This window comes from Fundulus heteroclitus, unplaced genomic scaffold, assembly GCF_011125445.2.
Source record: "Fundulus heteroclitus isolate FHET01 unplaced genomic scaffold, MU-UCD_Fhet_4.1 scaffold_56, whole genome shotgun sequence".
Taxonomy (NCBI): Eukaryota; Metazoa; Chordata; class Actinopteri; order Cyprinodontiformes; family Fundulidae; genus Fundulus; species Fundulus heteroclitus.
Genome location: NW_023396989.1, coordinates 102,479 through 129,448, shown reverse-complemented (window position 1 = coordinate 129,448; position 26,970 = coordinate 102,479). Strand labels below are relative to the sequence as shown.

The 26,970-nt window shown below is 45.2% G+C and overlaps 1 protein-coding gene and 1 long non-coding RNA gene across 6 annotated transcripts; one reads left to right on the top strand and one right to left on the bottom strand.

Moving 5' to 3' along the window:
* Positions 1-572: 572 nt before the first annotated feature.
* si:dkey-181m9.8 (E3 ubiquitin-protein ligase RNF31) lies at positions 573-26,012 on the top strand. 5 transcript variants are annotated; one of them, XM_036133016.1, is made up of 19 exons: positions 574-1,059; positions 1,140-1,230; positions 9,137-9,202; positions 9,300-9,466; positions 9,543-9,670; positions 13,127-13,188; positions 15,209-15,328; positions 15,521-15,660; positions 16,171-16,353; positions 16,437-16,619; positions 16,688-16,786; positions 18,226-18,315; positions 18,397-18,511; positions 23,887-24,005; positions 24,075-24,188; positions 24,650-24,716; positions 24,788-24,887; positions 24,963-25,134; positions 25,273-26,012. In XM_036133016.1, the coding sequence occupies exons 1-19, from the start codon at positions 1,015-1,017 to the stop codon at positions 25,378-25,380; spliced, it is 2,169 nt and encodes a 722-aa protein (XP_035988909.1). In that variant the 5' UTR covers positions 574-1,014; the 3' UTR covers positions 25,381-26,012. The 5 variants fall into 5 exon arrangements, 3 of the variants coding, with proteins under 3 accessions (XP_035988909.1, XP_035988907.1, XP_035988908.1); XM_036133014.1 differs by having other exon boundaries at positions 575-1,059; positions 13,124-13,188; XM_036133015.1 differs by having other exon boundaries at positions 577-1,059; positions 13,124-13,188; positions 24,966-25,134.
* LOC118561124 lies at positions 16,816-18,199 on the bottom strand. Its single transcript, XR_004929785.1, has 3 exons — positions 17,810-18,199; positions 17,169-17,703; positions 16,816-16,906 (listed from the first exon to the last, which is right to left on the bottom strand). It is a non-coding gene; the product is annotated as an uncharacterized LOC118561124 (long non-coding RNA).
* Positions 26,013-26,970: the final 958 nt, after the last annotated feature.

Genomic DNA, 26,970 nt, shown 5'->3' with positions numbered 1-26,970 from the left:
TATATATATATATATATATATATATATATATATATATATATATATATTATATTTGATGAATATTTATTTTCATGGACTACTCACTGCAATACCTTTCATCATCAATCGGATCCAACAGGGTAGCTTCCTACCTCATGTGTAAATACATTTACAAATGGCACAAAAAACACACACTCATTAGTGACCATGACACTTTTTAAGAGTATGAGGTGCAGAGGTGCCAATAGCAGCATTTAAAAATGATATAATACAAACCGCAATGCGGGGGGAAAAAATCAACAAAAAATTAATAATGCATCTTAGAATCAACGAGCAAAAACAATATATATTGTATTTATATTATTATAAAAAAAAAAAAAATATATATATATATATATATATATATATATATATATATATATATATATATATACAAACAATATATATGTGTATATATATATATATATATATATATATATATATATATATATATATACAAACAATATATATAGACACCTCCCTGTTCTAGATCTCTTCCTGTTCTAGACACCTCCCTGTTCTACGTTCCTCTATGTTCTAGATCCCTCCCTGTTCTGGACACCTCCCTGTTCTTCGTTCCTATATGTTCTAGATCTCTTCTTGTTCTAGACACCTCCCTGTTCTACATCCCTCCCTGTTCTAGATCTCTTCCTGTTCTACATCCCTCCCTGTTCTAGACACCTCCCTGTTCTACGTCTCTCCCTGATTTACTGTCTCACTAGTCTCTAGGTCTGCAGGAACCTGCTAACTAAGCACTCAGGTTCAGCTGTGTATAATCTGGACACCACCGCTGCTGTAATGTCTCTGAGGACCGGCCTTCTCCACCTGGTGACGCTGCTGCCCTCCCCAACATGGCGTCGGTCGGGGCCTTCCGGCTCTTTTATTCTGGAGGTGGCGAAGCGGAAGAAGTCCCTGATCTGACCGCTGCTAGCCGGTTAGCCCGGGTTAGGCTGTGGTTCGGGATGTAGGCGGTTCTGGGCTCGGTTCTGCTCTAAGATGCCTCTGGTTGGAGCAGAGCTGGAGCTCCGGACTCTGGCGGAGGTGAGAACAAACTTTAATGAACAAACAGAACCGGTTCCTGGTTCTGACCTGCTGCTAACAGAACCTCCTCCTTCGGTCAGTGTCGATACCGGTTCCCCACGGACACTCTGAAGGATCTGCAGTCGGTTCGGGCTCGGTTCCCTGACCTGCGGCTCGGTGCGGACTTCTACTGTGAGTAGAAACTCCAAAAGTCCGGTAACCGGAGTGGAGTCGGTGCTGCAGTTCACCGGGCGACCAGCAGGGGGCGCCAGAGAACAGCCTCTTTTATTTAAAATGGTTGAGATTTTCCTGCTAAAAGTCAAGACCTCCCTTTAGATTTCAAAGCAGATTTTTATTTTTCTCGCCCTCAAAACATGAAACGTTCTCATTTTAAACTGCTCCTTTGTTCCAGATATAACCTTTTCTTTTTTCCTCCAACTTTATTTTAAACAAATAACATTACTAAGAGGACCTTCAACACATATAAAAAAAAACATCACCATTGACAATATAAGTGTTACAGTATTACAATCTACAGTGTAGAATATGAAAAGTAAAATAAATGTATACAGAATGTTTAAAATAAAACAATTTATACCTTTGTAGTATTTTCAAATACTATTTTCTTAACAAAAGTGTGAAACATACATGCAAATATGTATAATAAATGGAGTGTTACAGCAACAACCAAGTAAAAAATGTAAACAAGGGATCTCCTTATGAAATAAAGTTACATTTCTGAAGAATTCTCGTTTTTTACAAGTTTCTGATTGTGAAAGTTACGTTTTTCAACAGTAACTTATATGTTTTTAAGTCAGTTTCTTTAAAATTATTAAATGAGGGGATTTTTCCATACTATTTCATCTTGTGGATTTAATATTTTCCTAGGATTGTAATTAGGTTTACTATCTATATGACATCTGAAGAAAAGGCTGAATTGTCAAAGATTAGCAATATTTGCAACTTTGATAAAACAATTTACTTTTAATTTTTTTCTGTAAGGAGTCTTTACAAATCCAACAAAAGTATTAAAACATGACATCTCTACACAAATAAATGTTCAATACTTTTGCCATCTCTGACAAAACAACCAATTATTGCTAACATATGGAGAGAAGCGACAAATGTTATCTTTAACTGGAGATCTAAAATCTTAAATAAAAATTCTTTGATCCTGTGGGTTGGACAGGTGTACCTAATGAAGTGGCCGGTGAGTGTAGGTGCAAGAACGTTTATTAGATTTTTTTTAGAGGAAAAAAGGAGAGAAACAGACAAAATGGTGAAAGGGAGAAGAAAGGGAGAGAGCGATAGAACATCCTCTGAGTCTGCTTCTACACCTGCAGAGAGAGATATAAAGAACAGCAGAACCAGCTGATAAAGAATTACAGGAACAATCAACACCTTGATACCATCACTGAAGAATATACAGGATTAATTAATAACACATGTAGAAAGTGACAGCTGAAGGTAATAACAGGATTAATTAATACGACATGTAGAAAGTGACAGCTGAAGATAATAACAGGATTAATTAATACGACATGTAGAAAGTGACAGCTGAAGATAATAACTGGATTAATTAATACGACATGTAGAAAGTGACAGCTGAAGATAATAACAGGATTAATTAATACGACATGTAGAAAGTGACAGCTGAAGATAATAACAGGATTAATTAATACGACATGTAGAAAGTGACAGCTGAAGGTAATAACAGGATTAATTAATACGACATGTAGAAAGTGACAGCTGAAGGTAATAACAGGATTAATTAATACGACATGTAGAAAGTGACAGCAGAAGGTAATAACAGGATTAATTAATACGACATGTAGAAAGTGACAGCTGAAGGTAATAACAGGATTAATTAATACAACATGTAGAAAGTGACAGCTGAAGGTAATAACAGGATTAATTAATACGACATGTAGAAAGTGACAGCTGAAGATAATAACTGGATTAATTAATACGACATGTAGAAAGTGACAGCTGAAGATAATAACAGGATTAATTAATACCACATGTAGAAAGTGACAGCTGAAGATAATAACAGGATTAATTAATGACATGTAGAAAGTGACATCTGAAGATAACAGGATTAATTAATATGACATGTAGAAAGTGACAGCTGAAGGTAATAACAGGATTAATTAATACCACATCTAGAAAGTGACAGCTGAAGATAATAACTGGATTAATTAATACGACATGTAGAAAGTGACAGCTGAAGATAATAACAGGATTAATTAATACGACATGTAGAAAGTGACAGCTGAAGATAATAACAGGATTAATTAATACGACATGTAGAAAGTGACAGCTGAAGGTAATAACAGGATTAATTATTACGACATGTAGAAAGTGACAGCTGAAGATAATAACAGGATTAATTAATACGACATGTAGAAAGTGACAGCTGAAGATAATAACAGGATTAATTAATACGACATGTAGAAAGTGACAGCTGAAGATAATAACAGGATTAATTAATACGACATGTAGAAAGTGACAGCTGAAGGTAATAACAGGATTAATTAATACGACATGTAGAAAGTGACAGCTGAAGGTAATAACAGGATTAATTATTACGACATGTAGAAAGTGACAGCTGAAGATAATAACAGGATTAATTAATATGACATGTAGAAAGTGACAGCTGGAGATAATAACAGGATTAATTAATATGACATGTAGAAAGTGACAGCTGAAGATAATAACAGGATTAATTAATATGACATGTAGAAAGTGACAGCTGAAGATAACAGGATTAATTAATACCACATGTAGAAAGTGACAGCTGAAGATAATAACAGGATTAATTAATATGACATGTAGAAAGTGACAGCTGAAGATAATAACAGGATTAATTAATATGACATGTAGAAAGTGACAGCTGAAGATAACAGGATTAATTAATACCACATGTAGAAAGTGACAGCTGAAGATAATAACAGGATTAATTAATACGACATGTAGAAAGTGACAGCTGAAGGTAATAACAGGATTAATTATTACGACATGTAGAAAGTGACAGCTGAAGATAATAACAGGATTAATTAATATGACATGTAGAAAGTGACAGCTGGAGATAATAACAGGATTAATTATTACGACATGTAGAAAGTGACAGCTGAAGATAATAACAGGATTAATTAATATGACATGTAGAAAGTGACAGCTGAAGGTAATACCAGGATTAATTAAGACGACATGTAGAAAGTGACAGCTGAAGATAATAACTGGATTAATTAATACGACATGTAGAAAGTGACAGCTGAAGATAATAACAGGATTAATTAATACGACATGTAGAAAGTGACAGCTGAAGATAATAACAGGATTAATTAATACGACATGTAGAAAGTGACAGCTGAAGGTAATAACAGGATTAATTATTACGACATGTAGAAAGTGACAGCTGAAGATAATAACAGGATTAATTAATACGACATGTAGAAAGTGACAGCTGAAGATAATAACTGGATTAATTAATACGACATGTAGAAAGTGACAGCTGAAGATAATAACAGGATTAATTAATACCACATGTAGAAAGTGACAGCTGAAGATAATAACAGGATTAATTAATGACATGTAGAAAGTGACATCTGAAGATAACAGGATTAATTAATATGACATGTAGAAAGTGACAGCTGAAGGTAATAACAGGATTAATTAATACGACATGTAGAAAGTGACAGCTGAAGATAATAACAGGATTAATTAATACCACATGTAGAAAGTGACAGCTGGAGATAATAACAGGATTAATTAATACCACATGTAGAAAGTGACAGCTGAAGATAATAACAGGATTAATTAATACCACATGTAGAAAGTGACAGCTGAAGATAATAACAGGATTAATTAATACCACATGTAGAAAGTGACAGCTGAAGATAATAACAGGATTAATTAATACCAAATGTAGAAAGTGACAGCTGAAGATAACAGGATTAATTAATACCACATGTAGAAAGTGACAGCTGAAGATAATAACTGGATTAATTAATACGACATGTAGAAAGTGACAGCTGAAGATAATAACAGGATTAATTAATACCACATGTAGAAAGTGACAGCTGAAGATAATAACGGGATTAATTAATACAACATGTAGAAAGTGACAGCTGGAGATAATAACAGGATTAATTAATACGACATCTAGAAAGTGACAGCTGAAGATAATAACAGGATTAATTAATACCACATGTAGAAAGTGACAGCTGAAGATAATAACAGGATTAATTAATACCACATGTAGAAAGTGACAGCTGAAGATAACAGGATTAATTAATATGACATGTAGAAAGTGACAGCTGAAGATAATAACAGGATTAATTATTACGACATGTAGAAAGTGACAGCTGAAGATAATAACTGGATTAATTAATACAACATGTAGAAATTGACAGCTGAAGATAACAGGATTAATTAATACCACATGTAGAAAGTGACAGCTGAAGATAATAACAGGATTAATTAATGACATGTAGAAAGTGACAGCTGAAGATAATAACAGGATTAATTAATATGACATGTAGAAAGTGACAGCTGAAGGTAATAACAGGATTAATTAATACCACATGTAGAAAGTGACAGCTGAAGATAATAACGGGAATAATTAATACAACATGTAGAAAGTGACAGCTGGAGATAATAACAGGATTAATTAATACCACATGTAGAAAGTGACAGCTGGAGATAATAACAGGATTAATTAATACGACATCTAGAAAGTGACAGCTGAAGATAAGAACAGGATTAATTAATACAACATGTAGAAAGTGACAGCTGAAGATAATAACAGGATTAATCAATACCACATGTAGAAAGTGACAGCTGGAGATAAAAACAGGATTAATTAATACAACATGTAGAAAGTGACAGCTGAAGATAATAACAGGATTAATTAATACAACATGTAGAAAGTGACAGCTGAAGATAACAGGATTAATTAATATGACATGTAGAAAGTGACAGCTGAAGATAATAACAGGATTAATTATTACGACATGTAGAAAGTGACAGCTGAAGATAATAACAGGATTAATTAATAAGTCATGTAGAAAGTGACAGCTGAAGATAACAGGATTAATTAATATGACAATTAGAAAGTGACAGCTGAAGGTAATAACAGGATTAATTAATACCACATGTAGAAAGTGACAGCTGGAGATAATAACAGGATTAATTAATACAACATGTAGAAAGTGACAGCTGAAGATAATAACAGGATTAATTAATACAACATGTAGAAAGTGACAGCTGAAGATAATAACAGGATTAATTAATACGACATGTAGAAAGTGACAGCTGAAGATAATAACAGGATTAATTAATACCACATGTAGAAAGTGACAGCTGAAGATAATAACAGGATTAATTAATACCACATCTAGAAAGTGACAGCTGAAGATAATAACAGGATTAATTAATACCACATGTAGAAAGTGACAGCTGAAGATAATAACAGGATTAATTAATACCACATGTAGAAAGTGACAGCTGGAGATAATAACAGGATTAATTAATACAACATGTAGAAAGTGACAGCTGAAGATAATAACAGGATTAATTAATACGACATGTAGAAAGTGACAGCTGAAGATAATAACAGGATTAATTAATACCACATGTAGAAAGTGACAGCTGAAGATAATAACAGGATTAATTAATACAACATGTAGAAAGTGACAGCTGAAGATAATAACAGGATTAATTAATGACATGTAGAAAGTGACAGCTGAAGATAATAACAGGATTAATTAATATGACATGTAGAAAGTGACAGCTGAAGGTAATAACAGGATTAATTAATACCACATGTAGAAAGTGACAGCTGAAGATAATAACGGGAATAATTAATACAACATGTAGAAAGTGACAGCTGGAGATAATAACAGGATTAATTAATACCACATGTAGAAAGTGACAGCTGGAGATAATAACAGGATTAATTAATACGACATCTAGAAAGTGACAGCTGAAGATAAGAACAGGATTAATTAATACAACATGTAGAAAGTGACAGCTGAAGATAATAACAGGATTAATCAATACCACATGTAGAAAGTGACAGCTGGAGATAAAAACAGGATTAATTAATACAACATGTAGAAAGTGACAGCTGAAGATAATAACAGGATTAATTAATACAACATGTAGAAAGTGACAGCTGAAGATAACAGGATTAATTAATATGACATGTAGAAAGTGACAGCTGAAGATAATAACAGGATTAATTATTACGACATGTAGAAAGTGACAGCTGAAGATAATAACAGGATTAATTAATAAGTCATGTAGAAAGTGACAGCTGAAGATAACAGGATTAATTAATATGACAATTAGAAAGTGACAGCTGAAGGTAATAACAGGATTAATTAATACCACATGTAGAAAGTGACAGCTGGAGATAATAACAGGATTAATTAATACAACATGTAGAAAGTGACAGCTGAAGATAATAACAGGATTAATTAATACAACATGTAGAAAGTGACAGCTGAAGATAATAACAGGATTAATTAATACGACATGTAGAAAGTGACAGCTGAAGATAATAACAGGATTAATTAATACCACATGTAGAAAGTGACAGCTGAAGATAATAACAGGATTAATTAATACCACATCTAGAAAGTGACAGCTGAAGATAATAACAGGATTAATTAATACCACATGTAGAAAGTGACAGCTGAAGATAATAACAGGATTAATTAATACCACATGTAGAAAGTGACAGCTGGAGATAATAACAGGATTAATTAATACAACATGTAGAAAGTGACAGCTGAAGATAATAACAGGATTAATTAATACGACATGTAGAAAGTGACAGCTGAAGATAATAACAGGATTAATTAATACCACATCTAGAAAGTGACAGCTGAAGATAATAACAGGATTAATTAATACCACATCTAGAAAGTGACAGCTGAAGATAATAACAGGATTAATTAATACCACATGTCGAAAGTGACAGCTGGAGATAATAACAGGATTAATTAATACCACATGTAGAAAGTGACAGCTGAAGGTAATAACAGGATTAATTATTACGACATGTAGAAAGTGACAGCTGAAGATAATAACTGGATTAATTAATACAACATGTAGAAAGTGACAGCTGAAGATAATAACAGGATTAATTAATACAACATGTAGAAAGTGACAGCTGAAGATAATAACAGGATTAATTAATACGACATGTAGAAAGTGACAGCTGAAGATAATAACAGGATTAATTAATACGACATGTAGAAAGTGACAGCTGAAGATAATAACAGGATTAATTAATACGACATGTAGAAAGTGACAGCTGAAGATAATAACAGGATTAATTAATACGACATGTAGAAAGTGACAGCTGAAGATAATAACAGGATTAATTAATACCACATGTAGAAAGTGACAGCTGGAGATAATAACAGGATTAATTAATACCACATGTAGAAAGTGACAGCTGAAGGTAATAACAGGATTAATTATTACGACATGTAGAAAGTGACAGCTGAAGATAATAACTGGATTAATTAATACGACATGTAGAAAGTGACAGCTGAAGATAATAACAGGATTAATTAATATGACATGTAGAAAGTGACAGCTGAAGATAATAACTGGATTAATTAATATGACATGTAGAAAGTGAAAGCTGAAGATAATAACAGGATTAATTAATACGACATGTAGAAAGTGAAAGCTGAAGATAATAACAGGATTAATTAATACCACATGTAGTAATTATGGAAGTTAGGCAGATCTAGTCCCCCTCTCTCTTTAGTTTTCTGTAGCGTCTTTAAGCTCATGGGGGGGGGGGGGTTGTCTTTCCAAAGAAATTTATAGACTGAGGAGTCCAGAGATTTAAACAGACGGATGATCATTGGTGGCAGTTTAATTATTAAGGGTGTTTGTGTGTGTGTGTGTGTGTGGGGGGGGGGGTAATCATCAGCTTCTCTATCAGGACGCACTTTCACAGTAAGACTCACCTGTTCATTGTCACGGTAATGCTCACCTGTTCACCTGGCCGTGGTTTTGGTTCTGATGCAGGTGGACCAGGAATCAACAGAACTGACGTTCTTCTGTTTTACAGGTTTTCCAAACAACGAGAAGAGGAAGCTGGTCAATCTGTCTGGAACGGTTCCTGTTCTCTACCAAGGTCAGAATGTTCTCCATCTTGGTTCTGCCAGAAGTCTGATGGTCTGGACCGCCTGGGCCCGTCTCACCTGCTCAGCCTGGTTCTTGTGTCTCCACAGGAAGTCAGTATAATATCCCAGTGTGCATCTGGCTACATGAGACCCACCCGGTGTCCCGTCCCCGCTGCCTCGTCTGTCCCTCTGTGACCATGCTCATCAATCCGTCCTGTCCCTGCGTGGATTCCTCTGGTACCGTCAGTCTGGACGGGCTCAAGAACTGGACTCCTGTAAGGTTCCCTGACCACGCTCTGCCCGACACATTCTTCTTAAAGCTAACAGCTGTGTGATGTCACTTCCTCCCAGGGCGTGTCCAACCTGTCTCTGTTGCTGTCAGAGATGAGGGTGGCCTTCCAGAAGGACACACCCCTCTATGCCAGGTGTGTGGAACAAGCTCCGCCCCCTGTGGGCGTTCAGGTGTCTGAGGAGGTCAGGTGAGTTCCCGTTGAGTGCTTGGGATGTAATCTCCAGGTCCAGATCTGGTTCTGATTGGTTCTGTGTCCATGTGGAGCACAGATCAGGTCCTCCTGACCTCAGCTCAGTGTGTAACGAGCAATGGTCCAAGGAGTCACTTCCTTCAGCTCAAACATCTCCAGAGAATCACTTCCTTCAGCTCAAACTTCTCCAGAGAATCACTTCCTTTAGCTCAAACATCTCCAGAGAATCACTTCCTTTAGCTCAAACATCTCCAGAGAATCACTTCCTTCAGCTCAAACATCTCCAGAGAATCACTTCCTTCAGCTCAAACTTCTCCAGAGAATCACTTCCTTTAGCTCAAACATCTCCAGAGAATCACTTCCTTTAGCTCAAACATCTCCAGAGAATCACTTCCTTCAGCTCAAACATCTCCAGAGAATCACTTCCTTCAGCTCAAACATCTCCAAAGAATCACTTCCTTCAGCTCAAACATCTCCAAAGAATCACTTCCTTCAGCTCAAACATCTCCAGAGAATCACTTCCTTTAGCTCAAACATCTCCAGAGAATCACTTCCTTCAGCTCAAACATCTCCAGAGAATCACTTCCTTTAGCTCAAACATCTCCAGAGAATCACTTCCTTTAGCTCAAACATCTCCAGATAATCACTTCCTTCAGCTCAAACATCTCCAGATAATCACTTCCTTCAGCTCAAACATCTCCAGAGAATCACTTCCTTCAGCTCAAACATCTCCAGAGAATCACTTCCTTCAGCTCAAACATCTCCAGAGAATCACTTCCTTCAGCTCAAACATCTCCAGAGAATCACTTCCTTCAGCTCAAACATCTCCAGAGAATCACTTCCTTTAGCTCAAACATCTCCAGAGAATCACTTCCTTTAGCTCAAACATCTCCAGAGAATCACTTCCTTCAGCTCAAACATCTCCAGAGAATCACTTCCTTCAGCTCAAACTTCTCCAGAGAATCACTTCCTTTAGCTCAAACATCTCCAGAGAATCACTTCCTTTAGCTCAAACATCTCCAGAGAATCACTTCCTTCAGCTCAAACATCTCCAGAGAATCACTTCCTTCAGCTCAAACATCTCCAAAGAATCACTTCCTTCAGCTCAAACATCTCCAAAGAATCACTTCCTTCAGCTCAAACATCTCCAGAGAATCACTTCCTTCAGCTCAAACTTCTCCAGAGAATCACTTCCTTTAGCTCAAACATCTCCAAAGAATCACTTCCTTCAGCTCAAACATCTCCAAAGAATCACTTCCTTCACCTCAAACATCTCCAGAGAATCACTTCCTTCAGCTCAAACTTCTCCAGAGAATCACTTCCTTTAGCTCAAACATCTCCAGAGAATCACTTCCTTTAGCTCAAACATCTCCAGAGAATCACTTCCTTTAGCTCAAACATCTCCAGATAATCACTTCCTTCAGCTCAAACATCTCCAGATAATCACTTCCTTCAGCTCAAACATCTCCAGAGAATCACTTCCTTCAGCTCAAACATCTCCAGAGAATCACTTCCTTCAGCTCAAACATCTCCAGAGAATCACTTCCTTCAGCTCAAACATCTCCAGAGAATCACTTCCTTCAGCTCAAACATCTCCAGAGAATCACTTCCTTTAGCTCAAACATCTCCAGAGAATCACTTCCTTTAGCTCAAACATCTCCAGAGAATCACTTCCTTCAGCTCAAACATCTCCAGAGAATCACTTCCTTCAGCTCAAACATCTCCAGAGAATCACTTCCTTCAGCTCAAACATCTCCAGAGAATCACTTCCTTCAGCTCAAACATCTCCAGAGAAGGAGAGGAGGAGCTCCCATAGAATTGGTGTTTTTTGCAGTCAGTGAACTTTGCCAGTCTCCATGCCAGATCCTGGCTGAGGTCGACGGACGCTGGACCGTGCAGCAACAGGATTTCCATTTTTCTCTTTTTCCACCCATAAGATGGTACTTTGTGCCTGGACCATATGTGGAATAGTGTTTCCCCCCCCCCCCCCAGTGTCCTGTCTAGCAATGTGGCAATAAGGATCGTCTTAATGCCAGATAGAGCTCGACAGATTTTACTTTCACAAGTGGAGCAAACAGCTTTCGCCATAATGCTCCACTTGATTTATGCATGTAAATAGCTTTATTGTGATTCCTGCAGGGAGAATTTCAAATTATATGGACACTACAATGGGAGAGTAAAGGAAGAACAAGAGGAGAAAAAAAGAAAGAGAAGAGGTGAAAGAAAGAAGAGATAAAAGGGAGAGAATGATAAAACGTCCTTATTGGGGGAGGTTGCAGGATATCTGCAACCTCCCCCAAGGAAAGAGGAGAGACGACCCCGAGGAAATTTATAAATGCATAACCCTTATTAGATTTTATTCTGGGACTATTTTATGTTCAATGGACACAGTAACAGGTAGAAGAGGAAAAAAGGAGAGAAACAGACAAAAAGCTGAAAGGGTGAAAGAGGAGAGAGTGATATAACATCCTCTGAGTCTGCTTCTACACCTGCAGAGAGATATTAATACGACATGTAGAAAGTGACAGCTGAAGGTAATAACAGGATTAATTAATACGACATGTAGAAAGTGACAGCTGGAGATAATAACAGGATTAATTAATACGACATGTAGAAAGTGACAGCTGAAGATAATAACAGGATTAATTAATACGACATGTAGAAAGTGACAGCTGAAGATAATAACAGGATTAATTAATACGACATGTAGAAAGTGTCAGCTGGAGATAATAACAGGATTAATTAATACGACATGTAGAAAGTGTCAGCTGGAGATAATAACAGGATTAATTAATACGACATGTAGAAAGTGACAGCTGGAGATAATAACAGGATTAATTAATACGACATGTAGAAAGTGACAGCTGGAGATAATAACAGGATTAATTAATACGACATGTAGAAAGTGTCAGCTAAAGTCCCCCCTGCCCTCCATAACCCGGGCAGAGCACAAGTGCTAGCCCCCACCCCCAGTCCTCCCCAGAACCTCTGTCCTGTCCTCTCTTCTCTCCACTGGCTGTCAGTCATTTTAAAACCAGTGCTGATGTTCTCGCCTCTCCGGACCTCTCCGACCGGCTTCTACGGGCCCTTAGATCAGTCGACCCACTTCTGGGGGCGGAACCAGAAGCTGAAGCTCCGAGGAGATCGGACCTTTCCGGTCGAGGCTTCAGGACCCAGTTTCTATTAAATATGAGCCCGGCTTCTTCTCCTGCTGGTTCCAAGTCTGTTAAAATCCCCCGATGTTCAGAAGGTTCTGACCCAGAGCCAGTTGATTTGTTTTCTTTTACGTTTTATTCTGATTTTATTGTTTTTAGTTCTGTCTCATTGTTAACTGTGTTGGGTCGGTCGGGTTCATTGCTGAGCAGTCTTTAGGGTAAACTCATTGTTTTTCAGCGTTCTTCATAAATGAAATGGATTTAGCTTTTGCTAATGATGTGGTTCTGTTGGCAGCTCCTCCCCCCCCCTGCAGAGCCAGTCTGCCCCCCAGGACGCCTCTCACCCGGCTCCACTCAAAGGTAAAATATCTTAAAAGGTTTTATCTCCGGGATGGAGGTTCCTGTAACTCTCCACCTTTAACCCAGCGTCTCTATTTGGTTCTGGTCCAGCAGCTAAGCACAAAGTGGCAGGCACCATGCAAATGTCCTCAGAATGTTTTTAGTTCAATTTAATTAAATTTCATTTATATAGCGCATGAAACACATCATCATCAAGTCTCTTTCCAAAGTCAGCTTCCATCAGATCCTCCAGGTTGGTGAGAAAGTTTCCTCTCTAAGGAAACCCAGCAGGTTGCATCAAGTCTCTCCAAGCAGCATTCACTCCTCCTGAAAGAGCGTAGAGCCACAGTGGACAGTCGTCTGCATTGTTGATGGCTTTGCAGCAATCCCTCATACTGAGCATGCATGAAGCGACAGTGGAGAGGAAAACTCCCCTTTAACAGGGAGGAGAACCTCCAGAACCAGAACCAGAACCAGGCTCAGTGTGAACGCTCATCTGCCTCCACCCACTGGGGCTTAGAGAAGACAGAGCAGAGACACAGAAAGCTCAGAAGCTCACATTGACCCAGGAGTACTTTCTATGGTAGAGAAGACGGAGCAGAGACACAGAAAGCACAGAAGCTCACATTGACCCAGGGGTACTTTCTATGTTAGAGAAGACAGAGCAGAGACACAGAAAGCACAGAAGCTCACATTGACCCAGGAGTACTTTCTATGTTAGAGAAGACAGAGCAGAGACACAGAAAGCACAGAAGCTCACATTGACCCAGGAGTACTTTCTATGTTAGAGAAGACAGAGCAGAGACACAGAAAGCACAGAAACTCACATTGACCCAGGAGTACTTTCTATGTTAGAGAAGACAGAGCAGAGACACAGGAAGCACAGAAGCTCACATTGACCCAGGAGTACTTTCTATGTTAGAGAAGACAGAGCAGAGACACAGAAAGCTCAGAAGCTCACATTGACCCAGGAGTACTTTCTATGTTAGAGAAGACAGAGCAGAGACACAGAAAGCTCAGAAGCTCACATTGACCCAGGAGTACTTTCTATGTTAGAGAAGACAGAGCAGAGACACAGGAAGCACAGAAGCTCACATTGACCCAGGAGTACTTTCTATGTTAGAGAAGACAGAGCAGAGACACAGAAAGCTCAGAAGCTCACATTGACCCAGGAGTACTTTCTATGTTAGAGAAGACAGAGCAGAGACACAGAAAGCACAGAAGCTCACATTGACCCAGGAGTACTTTCTATGTTAGAGAAGACAGAGCAGAGACACAGAAAGCTCAGAAGCTCACATTGACCCAGGAGTACTTTCTATGTTAGAGAAGACAGAGCAGAGACACAGAAAGCTCAGAAGCTCACATTGACCCAGGAGTACTTTCTATGTTAGAGAAGACAGAGCAGAGACACAGAAAGCACAGAAGCTCACATTGACCCAGGAGTACTTTCTATGGTAGAGAAGACAGAGCAGAGACACAGGAAGCACAGAAGCTCACATTGACCCAGGAGTACTTTCTATGTTAGAGAAGACAGAGCAGAGACACAGAAAGCTCAGAAGCTCACATTGACCCAGGAGTACTTTCTATGTAAACGTGACGTATTTCTGTCAGGGCTCCTGATGCAACCTTTCTGTTTAACACTAACGAGCTTTAAATTGTTGCTGACTCAGTAACGATTAAAACATCGTAAGTCCAGCCTGGGCGCTTGGAGGACTAACAAACTTATAGAAAACTGCTTTGTTTACTGTTTTTGTTGTTCCGCAAAGATGGAAGTTCTTCTTCTGTGTTTTTAGAGGAATGTGATAACTGTGCCTGTCAGAGCGGTTCTGTTCTGACTAAAGCCAGGTGAATAGAAACGCTCATCATGAATAATTAATTAAATGATCACATTAATTCATCGTGTGTCCATATAAACGGTACAATCTAATTATTTTAGTTTTTTAATACAATACAATACAATTTAATCAGATCGTGACATTTGTGCACGTGCACATAGAGGCTGAAGCTGTCTCCACACTGAGCTCCTCCCCTTGTTTTACAGCTGGCCAATGGGAGCAGGGCAGCGTGAGGCGGTCGTACACAGAGGAGCTGATAGGGATCGACTTCAGCGCTTCTCCTTCCTCCTGCAACACCAACCCGTTCCTCAGCTCCTCCTCCTCAGGTGAGATGGAGCAGGTTCTCCGTCTGAGTCCCGCTGTACACGTTCCCAGAGGTTCTCCGATCAGCATCGCTCTATAAATGGCCGCCCCTTAAAAAGACGACTTATGTCAGAGCGATGATGGTTGGTGTCGTCTGATTGGCTCTGGTCCTACCTGGCTGTTAATGGGTGACCAGGTGTTGTTCCGCCCTGCAGGTGGACCCCTCTCTGAGCCGCTCAGCAGAATGATGGCATCTCTGAGACTGGATGGAGACGAGCAGTCAGAACCGCCACAACGTGGTTCTGGAGCTCAAAGTCCAGCGTTAGGATTGGTGACCCAACCCGACCTCAGACAGGTCAGAACCTCGTTAGGCTTTAGAACCCAGCAGAGACCTTTTCTGGTTCTAACGTCCCAACCGTCAGCAAATATGACTCCGTACACCTGACCCGCTGATCCCCCCCCCCACCGTCTGACCTGCTGACCCCCCCCCCCCACCGTCTGACCCGCTGACCCCCCCACCGTCTGACCCGCTGACCCCCTGACCCCCCCCCGACCCGCTGACCCCCCCCCCCCCCCCAGGTGCATCTACAGGTGGTGCTCACCAAACGGCACCTGTAGAGGATCAGGTAAAGTGTCAGACAGGAGGTCACCTGAGGATTGTGAACACGGCTCTGATTCCTGAAGGCATCTCCACCCAGACTACTGGGACCGGATCAGTTTTAGGTTCTGACTGGTTCAGCAGGTGCTGCAGGATGATAGCCCAGCACCTGAGAGCAGGCTCCACCTGTCTGAACTAGGACCAAACGCCTGTGATTCACTGCAGGTGTCACCAATGATCTCAGGTGTGTCGGTGCTTGTTCCCCAGGTGTCGGCCCGGCTTTCTCCAGACCAGGCCGCTGTCTTCTTGGCTCTGATCTCCATGAAAGGGCGGAGCTTCAACACAGATGATGTCATAGAAGCGGTCCAGCATAACCCAGACTTCCCATCAGCGCTAAAGTTCCTGACACACACCTGTCCCATCTGTCATGACCAGGTGTCCTTCAGCAAGGTAAGAGTCTCAGCGAGCCAATCAGGGCTCACACACCTCCGTACTTCCTGCTAGTTCTTCTTCTCTGCTTCTGTTCCCTGCAGATCATCACCATGACTCACTGTTCCTGCTTCCTGTGTCGGACCTGCTTCACCTCCTTTTTCTCCGTCGCCATCAAAGAGCGCAGTGTGGACCGGCTCACCTGTCCACAATGCGGCCAACCAGAGATCAGAGGCCGGGGGGCGCTGGAGGAGTCCATGGACTACTTTAACCTGCTGGACACACAGGTGGGAAACTAAGCTGGGAGACGGGGCGTCTCACCTGGGCTGTAACCTGATGGCTCCCGTGTTTCCAGATCCGTCACTTCCTGCCTCCTGACCTCCACGAACTCTTCCAGAGGAAACTCCGAGACCGAGCCCTGCAGGAGATGCCCAATTTCTGCTGGTGTGCTCACGTAAGAAACCACAACGGTCTGCATTTATGCTGAACATGCTGTTAGCTCAGACGCACCTGAACGCACCTGAACGCAGCGTCAGCCGCACCTGAACGCACCTGAACGCAGCGTCAGACGCACCTGAACGCAGCCCTGCAGGAGATGCCCAATTTCTGCTGGTGTGCTCACGTAAGAAACCACAACGGTCTGCATTTATGCTAAACATGCTGCTAGCTCAGACGCACCTGAACGCAGCGTCAGACGCACCTGAACGCAGCGTCAGACGCACCTGAACGCAGCCCTGCAGGAGATGCCCAATTTCTGCTGGTGTGCTCACGTAAGAAACCACAACGGTCTGCATTTATGCTGAACATGCTGCTAGCTCAGACGCACCTGAACGCACCTGAACGCAGCGTCAGACGCACCTGAACGCAGCGTCAGACACACCTGAACGCAGCGTCAGCCGCACCTGAACGCAGCGTCAGACGCACCTGAACGCAGCGTCAGACGCACCTGAACGCAGCGTCAGCCGCACCTGAACGCAGCGTCAGCCGCACCTGAACGCAGCGTCAGCACAACAGCGTGATGACGCACCTGAACGCAGCGTCAGACGCACCTGAACGCAGCGTCAGACGCACCTGAACGCACCTGAACGCAGCGTGAGCACAACAGCGTGATGACGTCAGCAGCTGCTGGTCCAGTCAGCTAGCACGGCTGATAGAAAACGCCGGCTCCTCTTTAGAAAGGCGCTACAGATTCTGCTGCTGTGAGGTGAACGCAGCGTCAGACGCACCTGAACGCCACACCTGTGAGGTGAACGCAGCGTGTCAGACGCACCTGAACGCCACACCTGTCAGGTGAACGCAGCGTGTCAGACGCACCTGAACGCCACACCTGTGAGGTGAACGCAGCGTGTCAGCCGCACCTGAACGCCACACCTGTGAGGTGAACGCAGCGTCAGACGCACTTGAACGCCACACCTGTGAGGTGAACGCAGCGTCAGCCGCACCTGAACGCAGCGTCAGCCGCACCTGAACGCCACACCTGTGAGGTGAAGAGCCAGGCCCAGGAACACCTGGTCACTGCTGCCTACATGTAGCCACTCTTCACAGCCACCAGCCTGGCGTCTCCAGGGTGTCAGAGTTTCATCTTTCCACGGGTCAGACAATCACCAGGTGGGTGGAGAACTGTTGCCCTGCAGCTAGAAGGTCCTGGGTTTGAATCCCGGCCTCCCACAGTGCAGCAACATGACTGTTGGGTGAATTTGTCTCTAAAGTGTCCCTGTTGTCTCTGTGATGGACGGGGACCTGGTAGAGCCCGGCCCATGGGCGACCTCGGCCCCGCACACTTTTCCTTTCCTTTGAGGAGTTTTAGGAGACACTAGAAAGGCCGGACTGGTTCTGGTTCTGGTTCTGGTTCTGGTTCTGTGCTGGAACTGTAACCCCATGTTTGTGTTTCAGTGTTCCTTTGGGATGCTCCATGAATCGCTCCAGCTGAGGATGGACTGTCCTAGCTGCAGGAAGAGCACCTGCTCCCGGTGCAGATCACCTGTAAGGCACGCACAGTCACACACCTGCCGTCAGCCTGGCTGACCTCGGCCCAGAACCTGACCGGCTCCGTCTGCTCTGCAGTGGTCCACTCTCCATCAGGGACTCTCTTGTGAGGAGTTCAAGGTGCTGCAGCAGCAGAACCAGCAGCAGAACCAGCAGCAGAACCATCGCTCCACCTTGCTCCACAACATCATCGGTACAAACACCTGCGTAGCTCAGGAAGGAGTCTGATCTGGACCTAGTGGACAACAGAACAGGTGTCAGGGCGCCTTACAGAACCAAACAGTTCTGGTTCAGGCAGAACATCAGCGTGAAGGTCCATCGTTGCTCCTTTCAGAAACTCGTCTGTCTCACAGAGGGTTTCAGCCTCTAGTTCTGGAGGTTCTGCTGGTTCTGGCTACAGAGAGGGAAAACCTCACAAAATCTGAATATTGTAAAAAAGTGAAATCTGGGAGACTCCTGTAGTCCAAACAACACGGTCTTGGTACCTTTGGCACTGTGGGCCGGTACCAAGTCCTGCTGCAAAATGAAACCAGCAACTCCATCGTACCCTTGAGCAACTTTCAGGGCAGTATTACCAAACACAGAGGGGCTTTTTTGGGTTTTGTTATTTATCATTAACTGCTGGGTCTGTAAACCCTGCGATGGACTGGCGACCTGTCCAGGGTGTCCTCACCCCCCCCCCCCCCCCGCATAGGGACAGACGTGTTAGAAAATGGATGTTGGCTCTTTAAGAGGACAAAGGAAGGTCAGCCAACCGCCGCCCTGGGCGTATTTAATACAGTCGTGTGGTGTTGGGGCTCGTTATAAAACCTGCTGCACCTTATTGATTAAAGTTGTTCTTACTGACTGATTTATGTGCTACAATGTGTCCATAAATCTGTTAAAATGTGCCGCTGCGCTCAGTGGATATTAGGAGCATTACGGTAAACTGTGTCACTACCTGAGGACCCCTGAGCTGTCTACAGACTGCCTGACTGTAATGTCTAAACCAAGGCCCCACATTCTCGGGCGTACTGTCCTCTGCAGAGGTTTACTCAAGGCGTAGTCTGTGCGTACTCAAATATATATATATATATATATATATATATATATATATATATATATATATATATATATATATATTTGGGCTGCACAAAGTGCACAAAGTGCCCCGGTGACCCGCGTCCGGGTCACCGGGGCCCCACTCTGGAGCCAGGCCTGGAGGTGGGGCACATTGGCGAGCGTCTGGTGGCCGGGCTTTTGCCCATGGAGCCCGGCCGGGCTCAGCCCGAAGAGGCGACATGGGTCCCCCTTCCGATGGGCTCGCCACCTGTCAGAGGGGCCAAAGGGGTCGGGTGCATTGTGTAATGGGTAGCAGTAGAGGGCGGGGACCTTGGCGTTCCGATCCTCGGCTTAAGAAGCTGGCTCTTGGGACGTGGAATGTCACCTCTCTGGTGGGGAAGGAGCCTGAGCTTGTGCGCGAGGTTGAGAGGTTCCGACTAGAGATAGTCGGACTCACCTCGACGCACCGCTCTGGCTCCGGAACCAGTCTCCTTGAGAGGGGCTGGACATTCTTCCACTCTGGAGTTGCCCATGGTGAGAGGCGCCGAGCTGGGGTTGGCATACTTGTTGCCCCCCATCTCTGTGCCCGTATGTTGGGGTTCACCCCGGTGAACGAGAGGGTGGCCTCCCTCCGCATCCGTGTGGGGGGACGGGTTCTGACTGTTGTTTGCGCTTATGCACCAAACAGCAGTTCAGATTACCCACCCTTTTTGGAGTCCTTGGAAGGGGTACTGGAGAGTGCCCCTCCTGGGGACTCCCTCGTTTTGCTGGGGGACTTCAACGCTCACGTGGGCAATGACAGTGGGACCTGGAGGGGCGTGGTTGGGAGGAATGGCCCACCTGATCTGAACTCGAGTGGTGTTTTGTTGTTGGACTTCTGTGCTCGTCATGGATTGTCCATCACAAACACCATGTTCAAGCATAAGGGTGTCCATATGTGCTCTTGGCACCAGGACACCCTAGGCCGCAGTTCAATGATCGACTTTGTTGTCGTTTCATCTGACCTGCGGCCGTATGTCTTGGACACTCGGGTGAAGAGAGGAGCGGAGCTCTCCACCGACCACTACCTGGTGGTGAGTTGGCTCCGATGGCGGGGGAGGAAGCCGGTCCGACCGGGCAGGCCCAAACGTACTGTGAGGGTTTGCTGGGAACGTCTGGTAGAGTCCCCTGTGAGGCGGAGCTTTAACTCCCACCTCCGGGAGAACTTTAAACACGTCCCGAGGGAGGCGGGGGACATTGAGTCTGAATGGACCATGTTCCGCGCCTCTATTGCTGAGGCGGCTAGTCGGAGCTGTGGCCACAAGGTTGTCGGTGCATGTCGTGGCGGCAACCCTCGAACCCGCTGGTGGACATCAGCGGTGAGGGAAGCCGTCAAGCTGAAGAAGAAGTCCTATCGGGCTTTTTTGGCCTGTGGGACTCCGGAAGCAGCTGATGTGTACCGGCAGTCGAAGCGGCAGGCGGCTCGGCTGGTCGCTGAGGCAAAAACTCGGCCGTGGGAAGAGTTCGGAGAGGCCATGGAGAAAGACTTCCCTACGGCTTCGAAGCGATTCTGGTCAACCATCCGGCTTCATCAGGGCGTGATCTACAGCTCTCACTGGAGTGGTTCGCAGCCGAGTGCGAAGCGGCCGGGATGAAAATCAGTGCCTCCAAATCCGAGACCATGGTCTTGAACCGGAAAAGGGTAGAGTGCCTTCTCCGGGTTGGGGAGGATGTGCTGCCCCCTAGTGGAGGAGTTCAAGTATCTTGGGGTCTTGTTCACGAATGAGGGGAAGATGGAGCGGGAGATGGACAGGCGGATTGGTGCAGCGTCTGCTGTGAAGCGGGCGCTGTACCGATCCGTTGTGGTGAAGAGAGAGCTGAGCCAAAAGGCGAAGCTCTCGATTTACCGGTCGATCTACGTTCCTACCCTCATCTATGGTCACCAGCTTTGGGTCATTATTGAAAGAACGAGATCCCGGATCCAAGCGGCTGAAATGAGTTTTCTCCGTAGTGTGTCTGGGCTCTCCCTTAGAGATAGGGTGAGGAGCTCAGTCATCCGGGGAGGACTCAGAGTAGAGCCGCTGCTCCTCCACGTCCAGAGGAGCCAGTTGAGGTGGCTCGGACATCTGGTTAGGATGCCTCCTGGACGCCTCCCTGGAGAGGTGTTCCGGGCACGTCCCACCGGGAGGAGACCCAGGGGAAGACCCAGGACACGCTGGAGGGACTATGTCTCTCTGCTGGGAACGCCTTGGGGTTCCTCCTGAGGAGCTGGCCCAAGTGGCTGGGGAGAGGAACGTCTGGGCCTCCCTACTGAAGCTGCTACCCCCACGACCCGACCCCGGATAAGCGGAAGACAACGGACGGACGGATGCATATATATATATATATATATATATATATATATATATATATATATATATATATATATATATATAGGCATATATATATATATATATATATGCCTATATATATAGGCAGCAATAAATGTGCGTTCAGGAACGTAGAAAACCCAGTTTCTACGACCTTGTACTTGTGTCACACTATAAACCTCTCTGCAGCATCACAGTCCCCCGGTCCCCCCCGACATGTGGAGTCTGCTAGGAAAGGTGCTAAGCTAGCTAAACATTCCCGTCCCCCGTCCCCCCCCCCCCCCCCCCCCCCCCCCGCTTGGTCGCACTGACTGCCACAAAGTCTGCCAAGTGGAGGAATTTACCACTAGGAGTAAATTTGAGTTGTTTTTTGGTCCTATCAACCAATCCGAGCTCTTAAACACAGTGTCACTCCTAGCAACGGGGTCAACCGGCCCTAGCAACGGGGTCAACCACTCGTCTTCACTAGGACGAGGCGGTCGCTCTCCCCAGAGTCTGAATCTCTGGAGCTCAGCCTCGTCAGCAGGAGCCTTCAGGCTAAGCTAGCAGCTCTGGTCAGACTGTGGGAGAGAAGCTGCAGGAAGCAGCAGTAAAGCTGCAGGAAGCTGCAGGAAGCAGCAGTAAAGCTGCAGGAAGCAGCAGTAAAGCTGCAGGGAGCAGCAGGAAGCAGCAGTAAAGCTGCAGGGAGCAGCAGTAAAGCTGCAGGAAGCGGCAGTAAAGCAGCGGGGAGCAGCAGTAAAGCTGCAGGAAGCGGCAGTAAAGCAGCGGGGAGCGGCAGTAAAGCTGCAGGGAGCAGCAGTAAAGCTGCAGGAAGCTGCAGGGAGCAGCAGTAAAGCAGCAGTAAAGCTGCAGGAAGCTGCAGGGAGCAGCAGTAAAGCTGCAGGGAGCAGCAGTAAAGCTGCAGGAAGCTGCAGGGAGCAGCAGTAAAGCAGCAGTAAAGCTGCAGGAAGCTGCAGGGAGCAGCAGTAAAGCTGCAGGAAGCAGCAGTAAAGCAGCAGGAAGCAGCATTAAAGCTGCAGGGAGCAGCAGGAAGCAGCAGGGAGCAGCAGTAAAGCTGCAGGGAGCAGCAGTAAAGCTGCAGGAAGCAGCAGTAAAGCTGCAGGAAGCAGCAGTAAAGCAGCAGGGAGCGGCAGTAAAGCTGCAGTAAAGCTGCAGAAAGCAGCAGTAAAGCTGCAGGAAGCAGCAGTAAAGCTGCAGGGAGCAGCAGGAAGCAGCAGTAAAGCTGCAGAAAGCAGCAGTAAAGCTGCAGGAAGCAGCAGTAAAGCAGCAGGGAGCAGCAGTAAAGCTGCAGGAAGCAGCAGTAAAGCAGCAGGGAGCAGCAGGAAGCAGCAGTAAAGCTGCAGAAAGCAGCAGTAAAGCTGCAGGAAGCAGCAGTAAAGCTGCAGGGAGCGGCAGTAAAGCTGCAGGAAGCAGCAGTAAAGCTGCAGGAAGCAGTAGTAAAGCTGCAGGAAGCGGCAGTAAAGCTGCAGGGAGTGGCAGTAAAGCTGCGGGAAGCGGCAGTAAAGCTGCGGGAAGCGGCAGTAAAGCTGCAGTAAAGCTGCAGGGAGCAGCAGTAAAGCTGCGGGGAGCGGCAGTAAAGCTGCAGTAAAGCTGCAGGGAGCAGCAGTAAAGCAGCAGGAAGCAGCAGTAAAGCTGCAGGAAGCAGCAGGAAGCAGCATTAAAGCTGCAGGGAGCAGCAGGAAGCAGCAGGAAGCAGCAGTAAAGCTGCAGTAAAGCTGCAGAAAGCAGCAGTAAAGCTGCAGGAAGCGGCAGTAAAGCTGCAGGGAGTGGCAGTAAAGCTGCAGGGAGCAGCAGTAAAGCTGCAGGGAGCAGTAGTAAAGCTGCAGTAAAGCTGCAGGGAGCAGTAGTAAAGCTGCAGGGAGCAGCAGTAAAGCTGCAGGAAGCAGCAGTAAAGCAGCAGTAAAGCTGCGGGGAGCGGCAGTAAAGCTGCAGGGAGTGGCAGTAAAGCAGCAGTAAAGCTGCAGAAAGCAGCAGTAAAGCTGCAGGAAGCAGCAGTAAAGCAGCAGTAAAGCTGCGGGGAGTGGCAGTAAAGCTGCAGGAAGCTGCAGGAAGCTGCAGGGAGCAACAGTAAAGCTGCAGTAAAGCTGCAGGGAGCAGCAGTAAAGCTGCAGGGAGCAGCAGTTAAGCTGCAGGGAGCTGCAGGGAGCAGCAGTTAAGTTGCAGTCTGGTTTGTCCTCAGAGTGTCCCAGCTGTCAGTTCGTCTTCAGCCTGTCCAAAGGAGGATGTCTCCATTTCACCTGCACTCAGTGCCACCACCAGTTCTGTGGCGGCTGCAGTCAGCGCTTCGCTCTGGGCCCGGTGAGTCCGTCTCCTGCAGCTTCTGCTCAGACCTGCTCTCAGCCTGAGACCTTCTTCCTGTCTCCTCAGGCCTGCAGCTTCTCTGCTCAGTGTGGCTCCAAAGGTCTTCATGCGCACCATCCCAGGGACTGCCTCTACCACCTGAGAGACTGGAGCGTGAGCCGGCTGCTGCGGCTGCTGCAGGTAACCCGCCCCTGATGCTGGGCGCTGATGCTGGGCGCTGACGTTCTGCTCTCTGACGTTCTGCCCGCTGACGTTCTAACCCCCGCTGACGTTCTGCTCTCTGACGTTCTGCCTGCTGACGTTCTGCCCGCTGACGTTCTGCTCTCTGACGTTCTGCTCTCTGACGTTCTACCCGCTGACGTTCTGCCCGCTGACGTTCTGCCCGCTGACGTTCTGCTCTCTGACGTTCTGCCCCCCGCTGACGTTCTGCTCTCTGACGTTCTGCCCCCCGCTGACGTTCTGCCCGCTGACGTTCTGCTCTCTGACGTTCTGCCCGCTGACGTTCTGCTCTCTGACGTTCTACCCGCTGACGTTCTGCCCGCTGACGTTCTGCTCTCTGACGTTCTGCTCGCTGACGTTCTGCTCTCTGATGTTCTGCTCTCTGACGTTCTACCCCCCGCTGACGTTCTGCTCTCTCTCAGCACCACAGAACGTCTCCTTCCTGCTCGGTTCCCTCCAGCAGCAGCTGGGCTCAGTGCAGTCACTCAGGTGAGGTGGTTTCCTGTCTCCTGGTAGAACGTGGAGCGTCCCGCTGTCTCACAGGTAACTTGGTCTCCCAGAGGTGTGTCCTGTGCTGGAGCTGAGGGACGGCGGTCACATGACCGAGGAGGAGGAGCCGTGTGGACGGCCGGCGCCGCCCGAGTTCAGAGGATACTGCCAGTAAGAACCCGGTCGTCCAGCAGGAGTTGACTTTAGCGTCTGTGTACCTGTTCAGGTGAGCTGCTGTCTGTCCAGCAGGAGTCACTACAAAGAGCACCTGGTGGGGCTGATCAACCGCTGCGGCGCCGACCCGGCGCTCCTCTTCAGTCCTGCAGAGATGGTGGCTGAGCTGCAGCGATGGAGCGTTGCCGTGCCAACCAGGAAGCCTGAGGAGCCAGAGCTGCTGTACGCTCAGCGCCTGCGCCTGGTCAGTGACCTCATCATCACCGCAGTCACACCTGTTGGTCCAGTTAATGTTCCTCACCTGTAGGAACCACACCTGGGTTCTCTCCCTGGTTCAGGTCAGACAGGCAGCCAATCACGGCCCACGGTTGTGTCTCTACAGGTGCTGACCAACCGGCTTCCTCTCAGGAGGAGGAGACACACTCCATCAGTGACGGCAGTGGAAGCAGAGAAACTCCGCCCACACTCCACCTCCCGACCAATTAGATGATGGCTAACAGCTGGCATCCAATCAGAACCAGCTGAGCTTAACGATGCCGTTGCCATGACTGTTAACGAGATTAACCATGACAAGCTTTCCAGCCACTAGTTAAACATTTTTCTCTGAGAGCAGAAGTTTAAATTCATGTTTCTGCTCCACATAATGGCTAAATGATAAATATGGTGCTGGTGAAAAGTATTCACTCCCCTACAGATCAATTTCTGTCTTTTTGTCTCAGTTACAAGTTTCAGATCATCAGTCTGGTATCAAAGATAACTTGAATAAATTAAAAAGCATTTTCTAAAGTAGAGGTAAAAATGTATTTAAGACAACCTGAGCCTGAAGACGTTTTTCCGCCTTAATCCTGATAACTGCTTGTTCCTCCCTCAGCAGCTTCACTGTGGAGAACCTTTGAATTTCTTTAAATCAGGAAGCGAGCTCAGAGATCTTTGTGCCTGCTTCGTGTTGTCAGGCGGGTTCTGCTTTATTTTCCAGGTCAGAGTCAGCAGCTGCTTCACAAAGGGTCTCATTACGTTCCACGCAGGGCCAGGTTGGAGCTTTCTTCGCTGAATGATTCATGTTTTCTGATCTTAGCTTCATGTGAAACGTTTAAGACACGAGGAGCAAAACCAGAACATCCATACAGCTCAAATATATTCATACACCCCACCAGTGTAGTCGTCCACTGGTGGCTTCTCAGCAGCTTCATGGGATTCTGCCCACAACCATCCTGAAGCTGTTTCACATCAGTGTTCAGGTGTAACACACAACCGGCTCTGAGTTTCAAACAGTCGAGGTTGAAAAATTCACCTAACGAGGTGATGTTAACGAGCATTAGGCAATAGCAAGGTGATGTTAACGAGCATCAGGCAATAGCAAGGTGATGTTAACGAGCATCAGGCAATAGCAAGGTGATGTTAACGAGCATCAGGCAATAGCAAGGTGATGTTAACGAGCATCAGGCAATAGCAAGGTGATGTTAACGAGCATCAGGCAATAGCAAGGTGATGTTAACGAGCATCAGGCAATAGCAAGGTGATGTTAACGAGCAACGAGTACTGATGACTGCTACCTCGTTATTGTCTGATGCTCATTGACCGTTAACGATCATCAGGTACTACAGAGGTGGCCGTTAACGGGCGTCAGGTACACTGAGCTCTATTATCCACTGGAGTGCTAATAGCCGCTGTTAGAACGAGTCGCTGTGAAGCCACCAGCCGCCATATTGGTACTCCCTATTTCCCCCCAGTAACTAGGGAATATGTGCGCTACAGCATCGAATAACGAGGATTTTCTCATGTTCAGGGGGGCTTAAGACTTTTAAAATGTCAAATGCCATATAGTTTTATGTTATGTTCTAAAAATATCAAGTACTGAGAAAGTCATGTGCTGAAATATTTAGCATTTTGTTTAAATATGTGTGTGTGTGTGTGTATATATATTTAATATGAATAACATATAAAATATTTCAGCAGCTAATTTCCTAGTAGTTGATAGTGTTAGTACATCCACTGACTGTAGAATTACCTGTGAAACGTTTTCACTCAGCCAGAAAACTGCTTGTTGTTGCAACCAAATCCTGTGGGGTTCTGGGAGAGT